The 15,846-nt window shown below is 46.4% G+C and overlaps 1 protein-coding gene across 1 annotated transcript in view; it reads left to right on the top strand.

Annotated features, from left to right (window-relative positions):
* The window catches only part of LOC310791575 (intermembrane lipid transfer protein VPS13C-like), a gene marked incomplete at both ends in the record, with an annotated part of 95,994 nt that overhangs the window by 33,503 nt on the left and 46,645 nt on the right, over positions 1-15,846 (top strand). The window contains 12 exons of the mRNA XM_083653242.1: positions 661-750; positions 1,023-1,178; positions 1,932-2,199; positions 2,915-3,075; positions 3,434-3,555; positions 4,728-5,025; positions 5,480-5,869; positions 6,908-7,012; positions 8,014-8,184; positions 8,418-8,543; positions 11,711-11,844; positions 13,855-13,981. Of these exons, the coding sequence (XP_083509368.1) occupies positions 661-750; positions 1,023-1,178; positions 1,932-2,199; positions 2,915-3,075; positions 3,434-3,555; positions 4,728-5,025; positions 5,480-5,869; positions 6,908-7,012; positions 8,014-8,184; positions 8,418-8,543; positions 11,711-11,844; positions 13,855-13,981 (2,148 nt within the window). The remainder of the gene's footprint in view (positions 1-660; positions 751-1,022; positions 1,179-1,931; positions 2,200-2,914; positions 3,076-3,433; positions 3,556-4,727; positions 5,026-5,479; positions 5,870-6,907; positions 7,013-8,013; positions 8,185-8,417; positions 8,544-11,710; positions 11,845-13,854; positions 13,982-15,846) is intronic.

The raw sequence follows: 15,846 nt of genomic DNA, 5'->3' as shown, positions 1-15,846 counted from the left end.
CACTCATTCATTTCTGCACTCTTGTGTTGGAGCCTTGAGTTTTGCATTGCTCAACACTTGGCTATAGGCTATAGAGACTAAAACCATTGTTGGCCTAATTTTTCAGAAACAAAGGTTGGGGCTTGAGCAGAACACACTACCATGTCTAGGGGCTTGCTTAAACAGGAAGATGTTTAATGAAACTGAGAATATGTCAATGTTTAGTATTATTGTTATGACGTGTAGTTCTTAAGCCTGTGGAGAATAACGCAGTATGCCCGATCTGATCACTCTTCCTTAAATTAAGTTTGCTGTGAAGCGTTTGTACAGAGTACTGTTTTTGGTTTTACTTCTTCATATTATACTTGCAGTTATCTAGGCAATGTTGATGTTTCTATTAGTGAACAAATAGGTAACGTGTATCATCGCGTTAGCATTATATTCACTAAATCTTGCTTCAAACGACCCAAATTGGGCTTCAAACCGGCCAAATTGGGCTTCAAACAGCCCACATTTTTCAACCGCACATCGGCCCATGTCGGCCTGGCCTGCTTGGTAACTAATGCCCGGCCTGAATTATGATCCCAGTCCGCCCCTGATCTTGATCCTAACAGTCTTGTCAGCAATCCAGAAGTTGAATGTATAAATAATGATATAATAATATGTCCTGTGTGTCTGCAGGTAAACTACTTTAATGAGAGCCATGCAGTCTGGGAGCCGCTGATAGAGAGAGTGGATGGCGGGAAACGCAGGTGGAGCCTCATGCTGGAGGTGAGACTGTTAGCAGCTAGCTTCTGTTTCAGCTAGCAGCGCTAACACTGTGTCTGTTTCAGCTAACAGCGCTAACACTGTGGATACAGACAGCAGTGTTAGAGACTGCTGAGACAACACACACTGACACAAACACACTGCTTTATACTGTATAAAGGTCTATATTAAGGCATTCCATGTCTTCACTCTTGATCTGGGTGAATTATTCTGCATTATTTGTGTGCAAACTGAGTGTGGATCTGACACAGTGTCTGATATGTTTGATCCTGCAGATGAAGAACAACCCGGTCCAGGACAAGAGTCCAGTTCCTGGAGACGACTTCATCGTTCTCCCTGAACCTCGCACTGCCATCACCATCTGCTCCAAAGACACCATGAACATCACTGTGTCGCAGTCCTGCCTCAACGTCTTCACCAACCTCTCCAAGGTAAGACTCTACCTCAACGTCTTCACCAACCTCCAGCTCCAGGGTAAGGCCCTACCTGAACGTCTTCACCAACCTCCATGGTAAGACTCTACCTCAATGTCTTCACCAACCTCTCTAAGGTAAGGCTCCACCTCAAGGTCTTCACCAACCTCTCCAAGGTAAGACTACCTCAAAGTCTTTACCAACCTCTCCAAGGTAAGACTCTACCTCAACATCTTCACCAAACTCTCCAAGGTAAGACTCCTCCTCAAGGTCTTCACCAACCTCTCCAAGGTAAGACTCTACCTCAAGGTCTTCACCAACCTCTCCAAGGTAAGACTCCTCCTCAAGGTCTTCACCAACCTCTCCAAGGTAAGACTCTACCTCAATGTATTCGCCAACCTCTCCAAGGTAAGCCTCATCCTCAGTGTCTTCACCAACCTCCAAGGTAAGCCTCATCCTCGGTGTCTTCACCATCCTCCAAGGTAAGCCTCAACCTCAACACTGACCCACAATGCTCAGGTAGAGAGGGGTAAGCTGCAAATAACCGCAAGCTGCAATAACCGATTTTCCGGCCGCTAGAAACAGCAACACATTTGTGCTAACAGCTAAGATAACCGTTCCTACTGAGAAGTCTGTGCATTTCATCTAAACTGGGTTGGAAAAATGATAAACACGTTTAGAACACATTTCAAAGATGTATGAGCTGGCTGTAGGCTGGATCACTGTGGAGTTAGAGAGGAGCCGGACAGACACATTCTTGTTTTTGCCCAGGCGTTCTCTGAAGGAACGGCCTCCACCTTCGACTACTCTGTGAAGGAGAAAGCCCCGTTCACCATCTGGAACGCCCTGGGGATCCCGCTTATCGTGCAGCACGGCGCCAACCTGCGTCTGGTGGATGCGGCGGCGGCGCGGGGGAAGCTGCACGAGGTGGCGGTGGGCCAGAGCGTGGACCTGGAGCACTCAGCGTCCGCCTCGTCGTCCCGGGGCAAACTGTCCACCCTGCAGCGCCAGGAGAGCTGCCTCTTCAACCTCACCATCGGTCAGTCAGTCAGTCGGCTCCAGACTCACATACACATTCTCATTTTATACACGACACACATATAGTCCTTTTCATGTTCTAGCCCGTCTGATAATGTGTCTGGACTTGGATCTTGTACGCCACATATAGTGGCATGTATACTTCTTTCAGTAGATGCAGGGTTTTCCCTGGCTTTTTGGAGGGCTTAGGTGCTGTGTCGTCAGGGGCTGCTTGGTGGCTACTTCATTTTGGACCATTATTATGACCATATCTGTGTACAAACATGTGGAAAAGCCACAGCAGCTAATAAATAAACAACACACAAAAAGACAAACCTTTGCCCTGCTGACCGCCACTGGGGACCAACATTGATTTGACATTCATTCGGCTTACTGGTGCTGCCCAAAACTGAGCCTCATAATGGTAGGGAAAACATGTGGTAATGGATTTTCAGAAAACGCTTCAAAATCATATAAGTCTATAAGTTTGTGAAGGTTATCTGGCCGCAGTTTCATCATTTACTTAACTTGACTGTGACTATTATGGACGCCTTGAGAGGCGAGAGATAAATCAAATCCGGTGATTTATTTTGTAAGGCTGAGGAAGTGAAGGAGGCTGAGGTGGGAGTCTGCGTGCGCCTCCCTCTATAAATACATCTTTATATGTGAATACTTTTTTATTTTTTTTACCTTTGCCTTTATTTAAACAGGTAAAATATGTTGTGTCCTCCCCGTAGTTCCTTCAGGTTACAGTGAGATCTGTAACATCGCTCTGGACAAGCCGGGCCGGCGGCTGTATAACGTGCGCGGGGCGCAGCTGCAGCAGGCCGTGTCCGTGGTGCTCCAGGTCGACGCCATCCAGGGGAACAAGGTCATCACCGTCCGCTCGCCACTACAGGTCGGTTCAGTCTGCTTCACTTTAACCCTTAAAGGCCACAGGGGCATCAAACCCAATGTCATCAAAAAGGTTCTGAACAGATTTACACGAAACTTGGCAGAAAGGTTGTGCCAACTTAGAAGTCATTAACTTTCCACACCCACTAGCCACAAGGGGGCGTAACAGGCCGCGGCGGAGGTATACCCTCTAGTTCAATTTGTAACACTTCAGTCATTCATGTTCGCTGTTTAGTTATAGTTTGATATACTTTCTCAGGTCAATGTGATGTACTCAGTTCTCTGGAATGCATTGAGAACCTTGAAAATAGAAAGGAAGATAATGGTAATAATTCTGCTGAGACCTCTGCCTCTGCTTTCAGATAAAGAATCATTTCTCGGTGCCCTTCTCCATCCTGAAGTACTGTCCGTCCTCCAGCAGCCTGGTGACGCTCGGAGTCGCCGAGCCCGAGAAAGAGTTCCACGTCGCCTTGGAAACCTACAGGTATATACGATCCAGATTAGTGATGGGATATTTCGGGATATCGGTTTTGGGTGCCGATACTGATGTAATTCACACATCGGATATCGGACGGATGTCGCAAAATACGTTCCGTTCCAGATTCCAGTCATAGCTTGCTCTGGACCATAAACCCACATGAAACAGCAGTTGTAGTAACCACATGTAGTTGTTGCTTGTCTTGTCCTAAGAATTTCATTGTTCAGAATGACTTTGTGTTATACTGTGCAGATCCATGATAGATGTTTGTCAGAATTTGAAAATGTATGTGTATAAATGAGTTAATTTGACAGTAGACAGTGAGTTAATTTGCAAAAACAAGTTAAACACCATTCTTAAAATGAACAACAACACCTGTTTGATACTCCCTGGAGTGCACATAGAAAACATTATTGAGGTGATTTATGTGAGAATTATCAGATGAATATGTTTGAGTTATGATTGATAATACAAATTCCCCAAAAATAAATAAATTACAGTATAAATACATCCATATATAAAATAAAATGATAAAAAATCCAAATGAAGATACCTGTTTTTGCAAATGAACTCTTCATATACAGATCCTTTCCAAAAAATTAGAATATCATGGAAATACCATGGATGAACGTGGGCATAACTGAGAAGTAACTGCTGATTTTCTTCACACTATTCTAATTTCTTGAAATACTGTTTGGGGGGTTTCTGGAGCTGTAGGCCAAAATTATGAAAAATGAAACAAATAAAGGCTAGACATATTTCACTTTGTGTGTAATGAATCTATAATCTATGAAAGTTTCACTTTTTGAAAGGAATCATATATCATATATTTTTTTTTGGAAAGGATCTGTATATGTACCGGTATATGTATTTGTTTCCAGGTGAAACTGTAAAGCAGACCGTAAATCCCCAACTTTTGTGTCAAGCAGACAGAAATGTTTTCTGCCTGCTTCAGACAGTTTTAAGTCCATGGCACATGAAACAAACACAGATGTTTGTTTGGTGTGCCATGGCTGTCTGTCCTTGTTTGGAGACATTCTCCGTTGTAGGATATTTGATTAGTGTACCATGGGCTTTAGCCTTGCAGCCCTGCAGGCAGGCGTTAGTGAGTATTGATTGATTGATTGATTGATTTTATTCAGTATGTGTGACCTCTGCCTACACCCTCCCCTCCCCAGGGCCCAGCTGTTTGTGCGCCCGGCAGGCCATCTGGAGGGGCTATACGGAGCCTCCTCCACCTGCGTGTCGTGGAAGGAGCAGGTGCACCGCAGCTCTGAGGTGCGCTCTGTGCTGCGCTGCCCGGCCACAGACAGCAGCTTCCTGCCTCTGAGCCTCAACACGCTGGCGCAGCCCGACAGCCTGCAGCACATCACCACCACCAGAGAGGAGGACTGGGACCCTGCCTACATCATCCACCTGCACCCTGTGGCCACGCTGCGCAACCTGCTGCCCTACACGCTGCGCTACCTGCTGGAGGTACGCTCACCACACATACTGCCAAGTCTGATCAGAATAGTTTTCTCTCCTGTGTTTATGAGTTGAGAACAGGTGGGGAAAAGGTTTTTGCCAGGATCATTTTTCTAAATTTCTTTTTTTGCCAGGTTAATCGTGGCCTTTGTAATACTTATTTAATAATTAATATTAATATTGAGCTCAGAATTTCCTAGATTATTTTTGTTTTCTCACTTATTATTTACTATAATAATATGCTACCTGGAGAATGCCACACTTAAGTCCCTGGAGGGTTTTCAGGGGATTCTCCTTCACATTCAATGATGATTATATTGTATTTTTTGTAATTGATTGTATATGTATAAATAACAACAACAACAACAACTTGCCTCTCTGGACTTCCGTAGTGAGTTAATTGAAACTATTCTAATTGACTCTGATGTGTAAATCTAAGGTGTTTTTATAATCACCTCCCCAGGGTTCAGCAGAGTTCTACGAGCTGCAGGAGGGCAGCTCCTCTGACATCCTGAACGCTCGTATCTCTGGAGAGATGATGGAGCTGGTGCTGGCTCAGTACCAGGGCCGGGACTGGCACGGCCACGTGCGCGTGGACCCGGACCTGCCCGAGTTCTTCCCCGTCTCCTTCACCTGCGACTCGGACCCCCGGCTGACGGCCGACGTGAGCGTGCACGTGACGAGAGCGCACGGCCGCCTGCTGCTGTCTGTCTTCAGCCCGTACTGGATCATCAACAAGACGTCGCGCGTGCTGCAGTACCGCGCCGACGAGCTGTCCGTCAAACACCCCGCAGACTACCGAGATGTGGTGCTCTTCTCCTTCAGGAAGAAGGCCCTGTTCAGCAAGAGCAAGGTAGGCCTGTTAGCACGACCCAGGTGGAAGTCAAAATGCAGACACTTGACGGTGGTTGAACAAACCCAAAGGATTTATTAACAAAATGCTGTGCAGGCTGTCAGGCAGGAAATCAGGATTCCTGCGAAGCAAGAAAAAAAACAAGATCAGTACTGGACTCCAAAAAACACAGGAGATGAAAGTCAATAGGAAAATTCCTTGGAAGAGGTTAGGATAATGACACGATACCAATCATAAGTCGTTTCAACGATCTGACACAGCTTGAAGGGAGACCAGAGTACAGGTGCATCTAAAAAAAATTTTTTTTCATAATTTAATTCAAAAAGTGAAACTTTCATATATTCTAGATTCATTACACATAAAGTTAAATATGTCAAGCCTTTTTTGGTTTAAATTTGGATGATTATGGCTTATCTCATGAAAATCAAAAGATACACTCAATACTCCTTTTGCAGGAATGACTGCATCAATGCGGCGTGTGGCGTGGCGTGGCGTGGCGTGGTGTGGCGTGGCGTGGCGTGGCGTGGCGTGGCGTGGCGTGGCGTGGCGTGGCGTGGCGTGGCGTGGCGTGGCGTGGCCACATACTGAGATGAATGCAGAAAGGCTTTCATTCCAACATTGCTGCAGCAGAAAAAAGTGCAAAACAATGACATTATAAAGCAAGAGATGTTTCTGCGTTGTATTTATTTGCCAAGTGGTTACAGCAGTTAATGCAGGCGATCATTCTGATAGAAAAATGCACACAAAAAAACATTGTGTTAACAGCAGGATGTTCTTTTTATCTTTTATTATTAAAAAACCCCAATATGCACTCATAAACATATAAATACCTGTAAACATGCAATCAATCAACCAAACAAACAGACAATCAACCAAACTTAAAGCAAAACCATCAAAGACAAACCAAAGGGAAACTAGATTACTGTATGCAAATAAACCAGAGAAACCAAACCACTGTAAAAAACAAGGAAACAGCTGTGTGCTAACAGCTGTGTGCTAACAGTGTGTTAACATTGTGTCTCTCCTCCTCTGGTGCAGCTGCAGCTGTGTGTCTCCACCTCCTCCTGGTCAGACGGCTTCTCTCTGGACACGGTGGGCAGTTACGGCTGTGTGCGCTGTCCCTCCACCACCATGGACTACCTGGTAACATCTCATACAGTGCCTCCTCTCAGGGTTCTGTCTGTCTGTCTGTCTGTCTGTCTCTCTGTCTGTCTGTCTGTCTGTCTCTCTGTCTGTCTGTCAGAGAGACAGTGTGTTAATGTCTGTGTCATGAGCAGTATGAGGCAGACCGTTGGGCAAACTGGTCTGTTATTCCCAAACTGAACTGGTAGCAAGACCAAAATGGGAACATACAAATTATAGGAATACAAGTATTCCCCCCATCTGTGTATTTTTGTAGTTGGACCTCCTTTAGTCAATCTAAATGTCAATATATTTTAACACTATTTAATTCTACATATGCTACACAGATGGAAAAAAATAGGAACTTAGAAAGGTTATCCTGGTAAAACGTTTGTCACCTGTTCTTAAAGCATAAGATCGCCCACAAATAATTATCTATTATCTACTCAGCCCCATGCTGATAGAAGGACAGTGAAGGACAGGGTTTTTAGTCCGCAAAATATTTGTGGAGTTTCACAGCAAAACGCTGTCGCAGCATCCTGTGACCTAAACAATTTAAGTTGATGGTGACCAACTTACAAATGCCAAAAAAGGGCTCCATATACTCCTCACTTTGGCTTAATCCAAGTCTCCACAAGCCTTGAGATGCCAAGTTGATTTGAATATATGTAATTTACACCCTGTTGTTAGCTGAAAACACACACACACACACACACACACACACATCCGTGGCTACAGTGAAGATTTCAGCTAAAACAGGGTGTAAATCACATCTGTTCAAGTCAACTTAAACCCGCCCTTTCATCAGCATGGGGGTAAGTAGACAATGACTTGATCTTAATTTTTGGGTGAACTTATCCTTTAAGTCATAAACACAGGAGAGAAAACTATTTAGATCAGACTTCTGTGTGTGTGTGTGTGTGTGTGTGTGTGTGTGTGTGTGTGTGTGTGTGTGTGTGTGTGTGTGTCTGCATGTGCATACGTGCGTGTGCATGTGTGTGTGTGTGTGTGTGTGTGTGCAGGTGGGGGTGAGTATCCAGATGAGCAGCTTTAACCTGACCCGTATCGTGACCCTGAGTCCGTTCTTCACGCTGGTCAACAAGTCCTCATACGAGCTGGAGGTGGGCGAGCTGCAGGAGGGAGATGGAGATCACGCCTCCGCCACCAGGTGGCACTACATCGCCTCCACTGAGGTCAGTGAGCCGGACGCTGCCTTTACTTCTCCGCTAGTGATGCGCGCGGCCTCCCCAGAACCCGCTGGGTCCCGCGGGTTGGCCCGCCCCGCAGGCGGTCTGGGTCCGAAAATGAGGAAAATTGTTGTCAGTTGTTGTCTTGTGTGTTGCAGTGTGTTTCCAACGGTCAGTTGTTGTCTGTGTGTTGCAGTGTGTGTTTCCAACGGTCAGTTGTTGTCTGTTGTGCATTTCAGTGTCTGCCTCTGTGGCCGGAGAGCGTGGGGGGCCGCCTCTGTGTTCGAGTCGTCGGGTCTGAATCTTCCTCCAAGTCCTTCTTCTTCAACAAGCAGGACAACGGCACCCTACTGGGCATGGACCAGGTCAGTCTGCAGTAGAGGTCTTCACGGGTCCAAAATCACGGACCCGGACCCTAATGGACCCGGGGAATTTGTGCCCGAACCTGTAATGGACCCGTCTATTATTAGAAATCTGAGACCTGGCCCCGTTCAGATCCGAGACATACCGAGGCAGAGACTAGTGGTGTCGACGTCAAAGTTGCTTGTTAACTGCTACAAGTTGTATATCAAATGAAACTTTGTGCATCTTTATTAACTAACGTTATAGCATTCTCCCCTGGTGGATGCTGCCTAACGCTAGTTAGATAGTACAGTGCCAGTCTCACTCTCTATGCTACCGCCATTCCTTCGCCCAAAAACACACACAACAGCGCTAGAAACAATCACATACATGTTGTGACTTGTGTACTCACCATGCGATCATCGAATAATAATCCAAAAGTACGGGAAACAGTCATCTTCAATTAAATCCATAGCGAGGAACCAGCAAGAGGGTTACCTCTCTGCAATGAAAATCACTTCCTCGTTTGCCTGAGGCGCATGTGTGCGCATGTGGTCACATGCGCCTCATGTAAACGAGGAAGTCATTTTCATTGCAGATGGGAACGCTCTTTGCCAGTTATTTTCTCTATGGATTTACTTGCAGTTTGTGACAACAAGCCTCACGTGTGCTGTTTTGATGCGTTTCTCTCGTGATCAGCGCTGATCGCCGGGTCCACTCGGGTCTTATTGGACCCGGCATTTCACTGTCAGAACCCCGAGACCCGTGACAATCGCTACCGGAACCGACCCATACCCGGGGTCACTTCTTTTGAATGGAGCCAGACCCGGCTGGGTCGGAACCTCGGGTATTCGGGGGGTCGGGCATACCCGAAGACCTCTAGTCTGCAGTGTTTACATGCACTGCTCATCAATCTTTGCACACTGGAATACGTTCATCTCCGAAGCCCGTAGGAATGCATGGAGCATGGGTGTGGAGCTACTTGTCTCATCGTTTTGCCAGGGAAAGTGAAGGGAATGTTTTCTAATACATAATTAGATCAATCACCTAAACGCTATAAAACATTTCAAACATTTCATTGCAGGATGATGATGTTTTCTTTGGTGTGTCACCGCAAACACAATCTCACACACACACACACACATGGCTGCAGCAGATGAGATTTATTAACAATTCTGCCTTTTCTTTATTTTTTGGGGGTTGTTTTTTCTTTTGAGGATGTTGAGGGCCGGATTGAGATGGTCCAGGGGCCACAAATAAATAAATAATGAAATGATACACTTCCTAAACTGATACCAATCAGATCACATTCAAGATTTTGTGCCTGGGTCCCCCGTCTGATAAGATGTTTACTTTAGATGTATAAAAGGAGTGGCTGTGCGCACATCCAAACCGTAGTAGGCCCAGGTGCTGGACAAAAGTGTGATATATGAATGAAAAGATGGAATGTCCGCACACTGGTTGATGTTCCCAGGTTTATTTCAACCCTTTCAATAAAACAACGTTTTGACCGTATAGGTCTTCATCAGGCAAGAAATGGATGACAAATGAAGCTGGGGTGTATATATAGGCTGTGCCAATGTCACATGTGATTAGGCTGTAGCCAACTGCCAGCTCATTGGCTCTGGAAATAAAGGGAGGAGTATGATAATAATAATCAATTGTGCACAAATAGACGAAAAATGGTGCAAAACATAATGATAAACAATAGCAAAATAATGACAAGAAAAAGAAATCAAAATTACAGAAAAGGTTTTAAATCAAATTCCTCGTTGAGGCCGCTAGGAGCCATTGTGCGTAACGAGAAAATCCACCAACATTCTCGCTGCAACAGTAGCCTATCTAAATCCCCTCCTCCTGGAACACAACATGGAGACCATCAGTTTTCTGGATGTGCAGGTGTCCAAACAGGGTAACACTTTCCAGACGGATCTCTACCGCAAGCCTACGGACAGGAACACTTTATTAAGAGGAGACAGCTTTCATCCACAGCCTCTCATTAGAAGCCTGCCCACCAGCCAGTTCCACCGGGTCAGGAGAATCTGCAGCGATGACCTGTCCTATCTGCAGGCTACAGACCTCTCCAACAGGTTCCTGGACAGAGGATACAAAAGGGAATGGGTGGATGCAGCAAAGGCTCGTTTTGACAGGGTCACACAGGCTGAATGCCTCCAGACCAGCAAAAGAGCCCCCCCCAATAACTCACCCCTGTGTTGCACCAAATACTCACGACTCAGGGCACAATTCAGATTGGTCATTCAAAAACACTGGCATATTATTCAGTCAGACCCCAAATTGAAAACAGCCTTCCCAGACACGCCCAAACTGGTTTTCAAACGCCCCCCCCATCCTACGTGACAGCCTGGTTAAATCCGATGTGCGCCCCCCCCCGTCCCACCTTCCCTGCAGCGCCCGATGGCAACTACAGGTGTGGCAGCTGCGCTCAGTGCAGTTTTACGCACAAGTGCAAAACATTTAACCACCCACACACTGGGCGCAGCATCCCCATACGAGGTGCCATTACCTGCAGCACCACACATGTGGTATACCTGATTCACTGCCCGTGTGGCCTCAACTACGTCGGGAAAACCAGTCGCGCTTTACGCACGAGAATATCAGAGCACCGCAGCAATATCCGTACCGGAGACGAGCGCAACCCCGTAGCTGCACATTTTAAAGCAGCAGGCCACAGTGTGAGCTCGCTCAGATATGTGGGTATCGAAAAGGTGTCAAAACCTCACAGGGGAGGGGATTTAGATAGGCTACTGTTGCAGCGAGAATGTTGGTGGATTTTCTCGTTACGCACAATGGCTCCTAGCGGCCTCAACGAGGAATTTGATTTAAAACCTTTTCTGTAATTTAACACACACACACACACACACACACACACACACACACACACACAAACACACACAAATATCATCAACAGGGAAAAGGTGAAAAGAAAATATTTATTTTCCATCGTAAAATATAAAAAACACACCAAAAATAAAACACACCAAATAAAAAACTAAAATTAACTCAACTAAGCTGTTTTAGTTTATACAAAAATATAATATAATATATTATAATATAATATAATATAATATAAATATAATATAATATAATATAATATAATATAATATATTGTGCACATTTGATTTTGGGGGTTAAAAAAATAACAAATAACTGTCTCTCTCTCTTCTCACAGTATGGAGGGATCATCGTGGACGTGAACATCTCAGATCACTCCACTGTTATCGGCTTCACTGACTACTATGAAGGAGCGGCTCCGGCTCTCATCGTCAACCACACGCCCTGGGTCACAGTCTGCTACAGACAGAGGTCAGTAACAACACGCCCTGGGTCACAGTCTGCTACAGACAGAGGTCAGTAACCACACACCCTGGGTCACAGTCTGCTACAGACAGAGGTCAGTAACCACACACCCTGGGTCACAGTCTGCTACAGACAGAGGTCAGTAACCACACGCCCTGGGTCACAGTCTGCTACAGACAGAGGTCAGTAACCACACACCCTGGGTCACAGTCTGCTACAGACAGAGGTCAGTAACCACACGCCCTGGGTCACAGTCTGCTACAGACAGAGGTCAGTCACCACACGCCCTGGGTCACAGTCTGCTACGGACAGAGGTCAGTAACCACACGCCCTGGGTCACAGTCTGCTACAGACAGAGGTCAGTAACCACACGCCCTGGGTCACAGTCTGCTACAGACAGAGGTCAGTAACCACACGCCCTGGGTCACAGTCTGCTACAGACAGAGGTCAGTAACCACACGCCCTGGGTCACAGTCTGCTACAGACAGAGGTCAGTAACCACACGCCCTGGGTCACAGTCTGCTACAGACAGAGGTCAGTAACCACACGCCCTGGGTCACAGTCTGCTACAGACAGAGGTCAGTAACCACACGCCCTGGGTCACAGTCTGCTACAGACAGAGGTCAGTAACCACCCGCCCTGGGTCACAGTCTGCTACAGACAGAGGTCAGTAACCACACGCCCTGGGTCACAGTCTGCTACAGACAGAGGTCAGTAACCACACGCCCTGGGTCACAGTCTGCTACAGACAGAGGTCAGTAACCACACGCCCTGGGTCACAGTCTGCTACAGACAGAGGTCAGTAACCTAACCACACGCCCTGGGTCACAGTCTGCTACAGACAGAGGTCAGTAACCACACGCCCTGGGTCACAGTCTGCTACAGACAGAGGTCAGTAACCACACGCCCTGGGTCACAGTCTGCTACAGACAGAGGTCAGTAACAACACGCCCTGGGTCACAGTCTGCTACAGACAGAGGTCAGTAACCACACGCCCTGGGTCACAGTCTGCTACAGACAGAGGTCAGTAACCACACGCCCTGGGTCACAGTCTGCTACAGACAGAGGTCAGTAACCACACGCCCTGGGTCACAGTCTGCTACAGACAGAGGTCAGTAACCACACGCCCTGGGTCACAGTCTGCTACAGACAGAGGTCAGTAACCACACGCCCTGGGTCACAGTCTGCTACAGACAGAGGTCAGTAACCACACGCCCTGGGTCACAGTCTGCTACAGACAGAGGTCAGTAACAACACGCCCTGGGTCACAGTCTGCTACAGACAGAGGTCAGTAACAGCATGCCCTGGGTCATAGTCTGCTACAGACAGAGGTCAGTAACCACACGCCCTGGGTCACAGTCTGCTACAGACAGAGGTCAGTAACAACACGCCCTGGGTCACAGTCTGCTACAGACAGGTCAGTAACCATGGCAGTAAAAATGGCTGCCTCCCGCTCGAGCAGTAACATCAACGTTCATTGAGTTTAAACAGCCATAAGTGCAGTTATTGCAGAAATAGACTCAATAACAACAATTAAACAAGAGCAGGAGTTGAACCAGCGAGGTTTCTCAGCCGAAAATATGTTTTCGCCGTTGTTCTGAGTGGATTTGGATTTGACTGGATCTGATGCTGATTGGCTGAAGGACTGGCTACTTCCACCCACTGAAATGACTGTGCACAGCACTGAATCCAGACAGATCCACAGAACCAAACAGAGTTCACTGATCTGCATGGTTTTAACCAGGCTAGTGTTAGAATACTGTTTCCACACTGTCGTCTTTATATATCTCTATATTTATCTTTCTCTATATGAATGTGTCTGTCTGTCTGTCTATCTGTCTCTCTATCTGTCTGTCTGTGTGTCTATCTGTCTCTCTGTCTGTGTGTCTGTCTCTCTATCTGTCTGTCTGTGTGTCTGTCTCTCTATCTGTCTGTCTGTGTGTCTGTCTGTCTGTCTCTCTGTCTGTCTGTCTCTCTGTCTGTGTGTCTGTCTGTGTGTCTGTGTCTCTCTCTCAGTGGTTCCTCTGTGACTCGTCAGTTGAAGCCAGGAGAGGCTCAGAGGTTTTCTTGGGAGAATCCGGCCGGCGTTCGGACCCTCAGCTGGAGCTGCAGTGAACATTCTGGACAGCTGGACCTGGTCAAGGTAAGAGACACTTACATACTTTTAACCCCTTCTGACTCACTTTAAAAATGTTCCCCCCGTAGCTGCCATCAGGCTATTCAATTTGCACTATGAATAATTGTATGCTGTGTATACATGCACTTCTCAGCATATACTTTTAGTTTTTAGTCGGTGGCTGTGGGAGTAAAGCTGCGTTCACACCGACCTATTAAATGCAGACGAGCGATTGAGTGTATATTCGCCCGGGAGAAAAATCGCTGGGCGTCCAAGCGACAGAGACGGAGGGATAGGGCGAAAATTTGCTCGTCGCCCGAGATGAAAAATCTCAACGAGCGAAATTTCGCTGGCATCAGTCGCTCGCTGTTCAACGCTGATTGGCTGCCATGTGAGAGTGAGTCAAGGATCACACTGGCTTGGAACAAACCGCTGGTTTATTGTGTGGCAACAAACCACATTGACAGCTGATTAGGGGTGTCACGGTACACAAAAGTCACGGTTCGGTACGTACCTCGGTTTTGGGGTCACGGTTCGGTACGAATACGGCACGGTACGAAAATGGGGAAAAAAAGCAACAAATCCCAAATTCTGTTTTTTTCCCTTTGAATATGTCTGAATTCTTCTTTTTACGCTATTTTTACCATCAGAAATAGTGTCTAATATGTGGGAATGAATAAATGTCCACTATTTAATAAGATCTAGGCAATCCACACAAAAAGGTTTTACTCTAGAGCAGTGATTTTCAAAGTGTGGGGTGCGCCTCCCTCTCAGATGTCTGTATTCCAGCTGTTTGACAGGGCAAAGGCATTTCCCCCCACTTTAAATCTTTATTGTACACAAGTTTGTAAACAGAGCGCATGTGTGGAGTAGCCTAATACTCCCACCAACCCCTCCCCCTGTTGTATTTGTTTTATGTAGCATTTGCGTTTGATGTAAGCACTAATTTGGAATCCTATCTAAAAGCGGCCACTAGGCGGCAGTGTTTCTTTAGTCAACGTCAAAATACCTACATGTTCAGAAGAAGAATAAAACGGCAGAAGAAGAAAAACTTCTAAAACCCCTGTTGAAAGATACTCCCACTGTCTGACAGACAACGGGGTGGGTTTCACTTTCCCACTAATAATCCAGTACCTGGCCTGTAGACCTGCTCGCAATTTGGTGTTGGGGGAATTTCTCACTTGAACTCAGTCAATGGGTCCCTAAACATGAAAAATCACAGAGGTGCTTGTCCGCCACAGTGGCACGAATTTTGCTATGGCCAAATCAAATATGGCTGCCATCGGCCAGGATGAAAATCGAACTTTTTTGTTCTTGAGAGTATATACACATGTAATACCTCTATTTCAACTGATTGTGGTGCGTGGAATTCATTTCTGATATTGTTATGACCCTTGGGGGTCATTTTGACCTTGAAAGGTCAAGGTCATTTTGCTATGCCGAAGGCCTTGGACATTACTTGGCCATTTTTAGCAGTAGAAACAGGTGTATACTCTATGTAGCAGAGTTGGAAATCACCTCTTATGGATTTCTACAAAATGTATGTACTTGTGATAAATGTACAGGTTTCGAGCGACCTCGTGTGTTAATAGCCCAACTGCATGGATACTAGTGTTTACTAGTGTTTGTGCCAATGATGCGTGTTGGCTTCCTCCCCGTCATACCAAGACCTATCACCGAGCGTGCTACCGTCAGGCATTGCCTCACCAACTTTCAGAGTGTGCGCAGACAGATGAATCAAGCATCGATGGCGGTATGGTGCGATGAAGGCGTCTTCGCCCTGGCTGCAGATATTTACCTGCACGAGACAGAACAGTTTAGGGATCTGTTCCTCTGCTTGGGCCCTTTCCATTGGACCCGTGTTCTGCTCAGATGCCAGGGCAAACTGCTCC

The sequence above is a fragment of the Poromitra crassiceps genome (genome assembly GCF_964638095.1).
Source record: "Poromitra crassiceps genome assembly, chromosome: 16".
Taxonomy (NCBI): domain Eukaryota; kingdom Metazoa; phylum Chordata; class Actinopteri; order Beryciformes; family Melamphaidae; genus Poromitra; species Poromitra crassiceps.
Note: the sequence above shows the minus strand (reverse complement) of the source record. Positions and strands in the feature narration are given on the sequence as shown.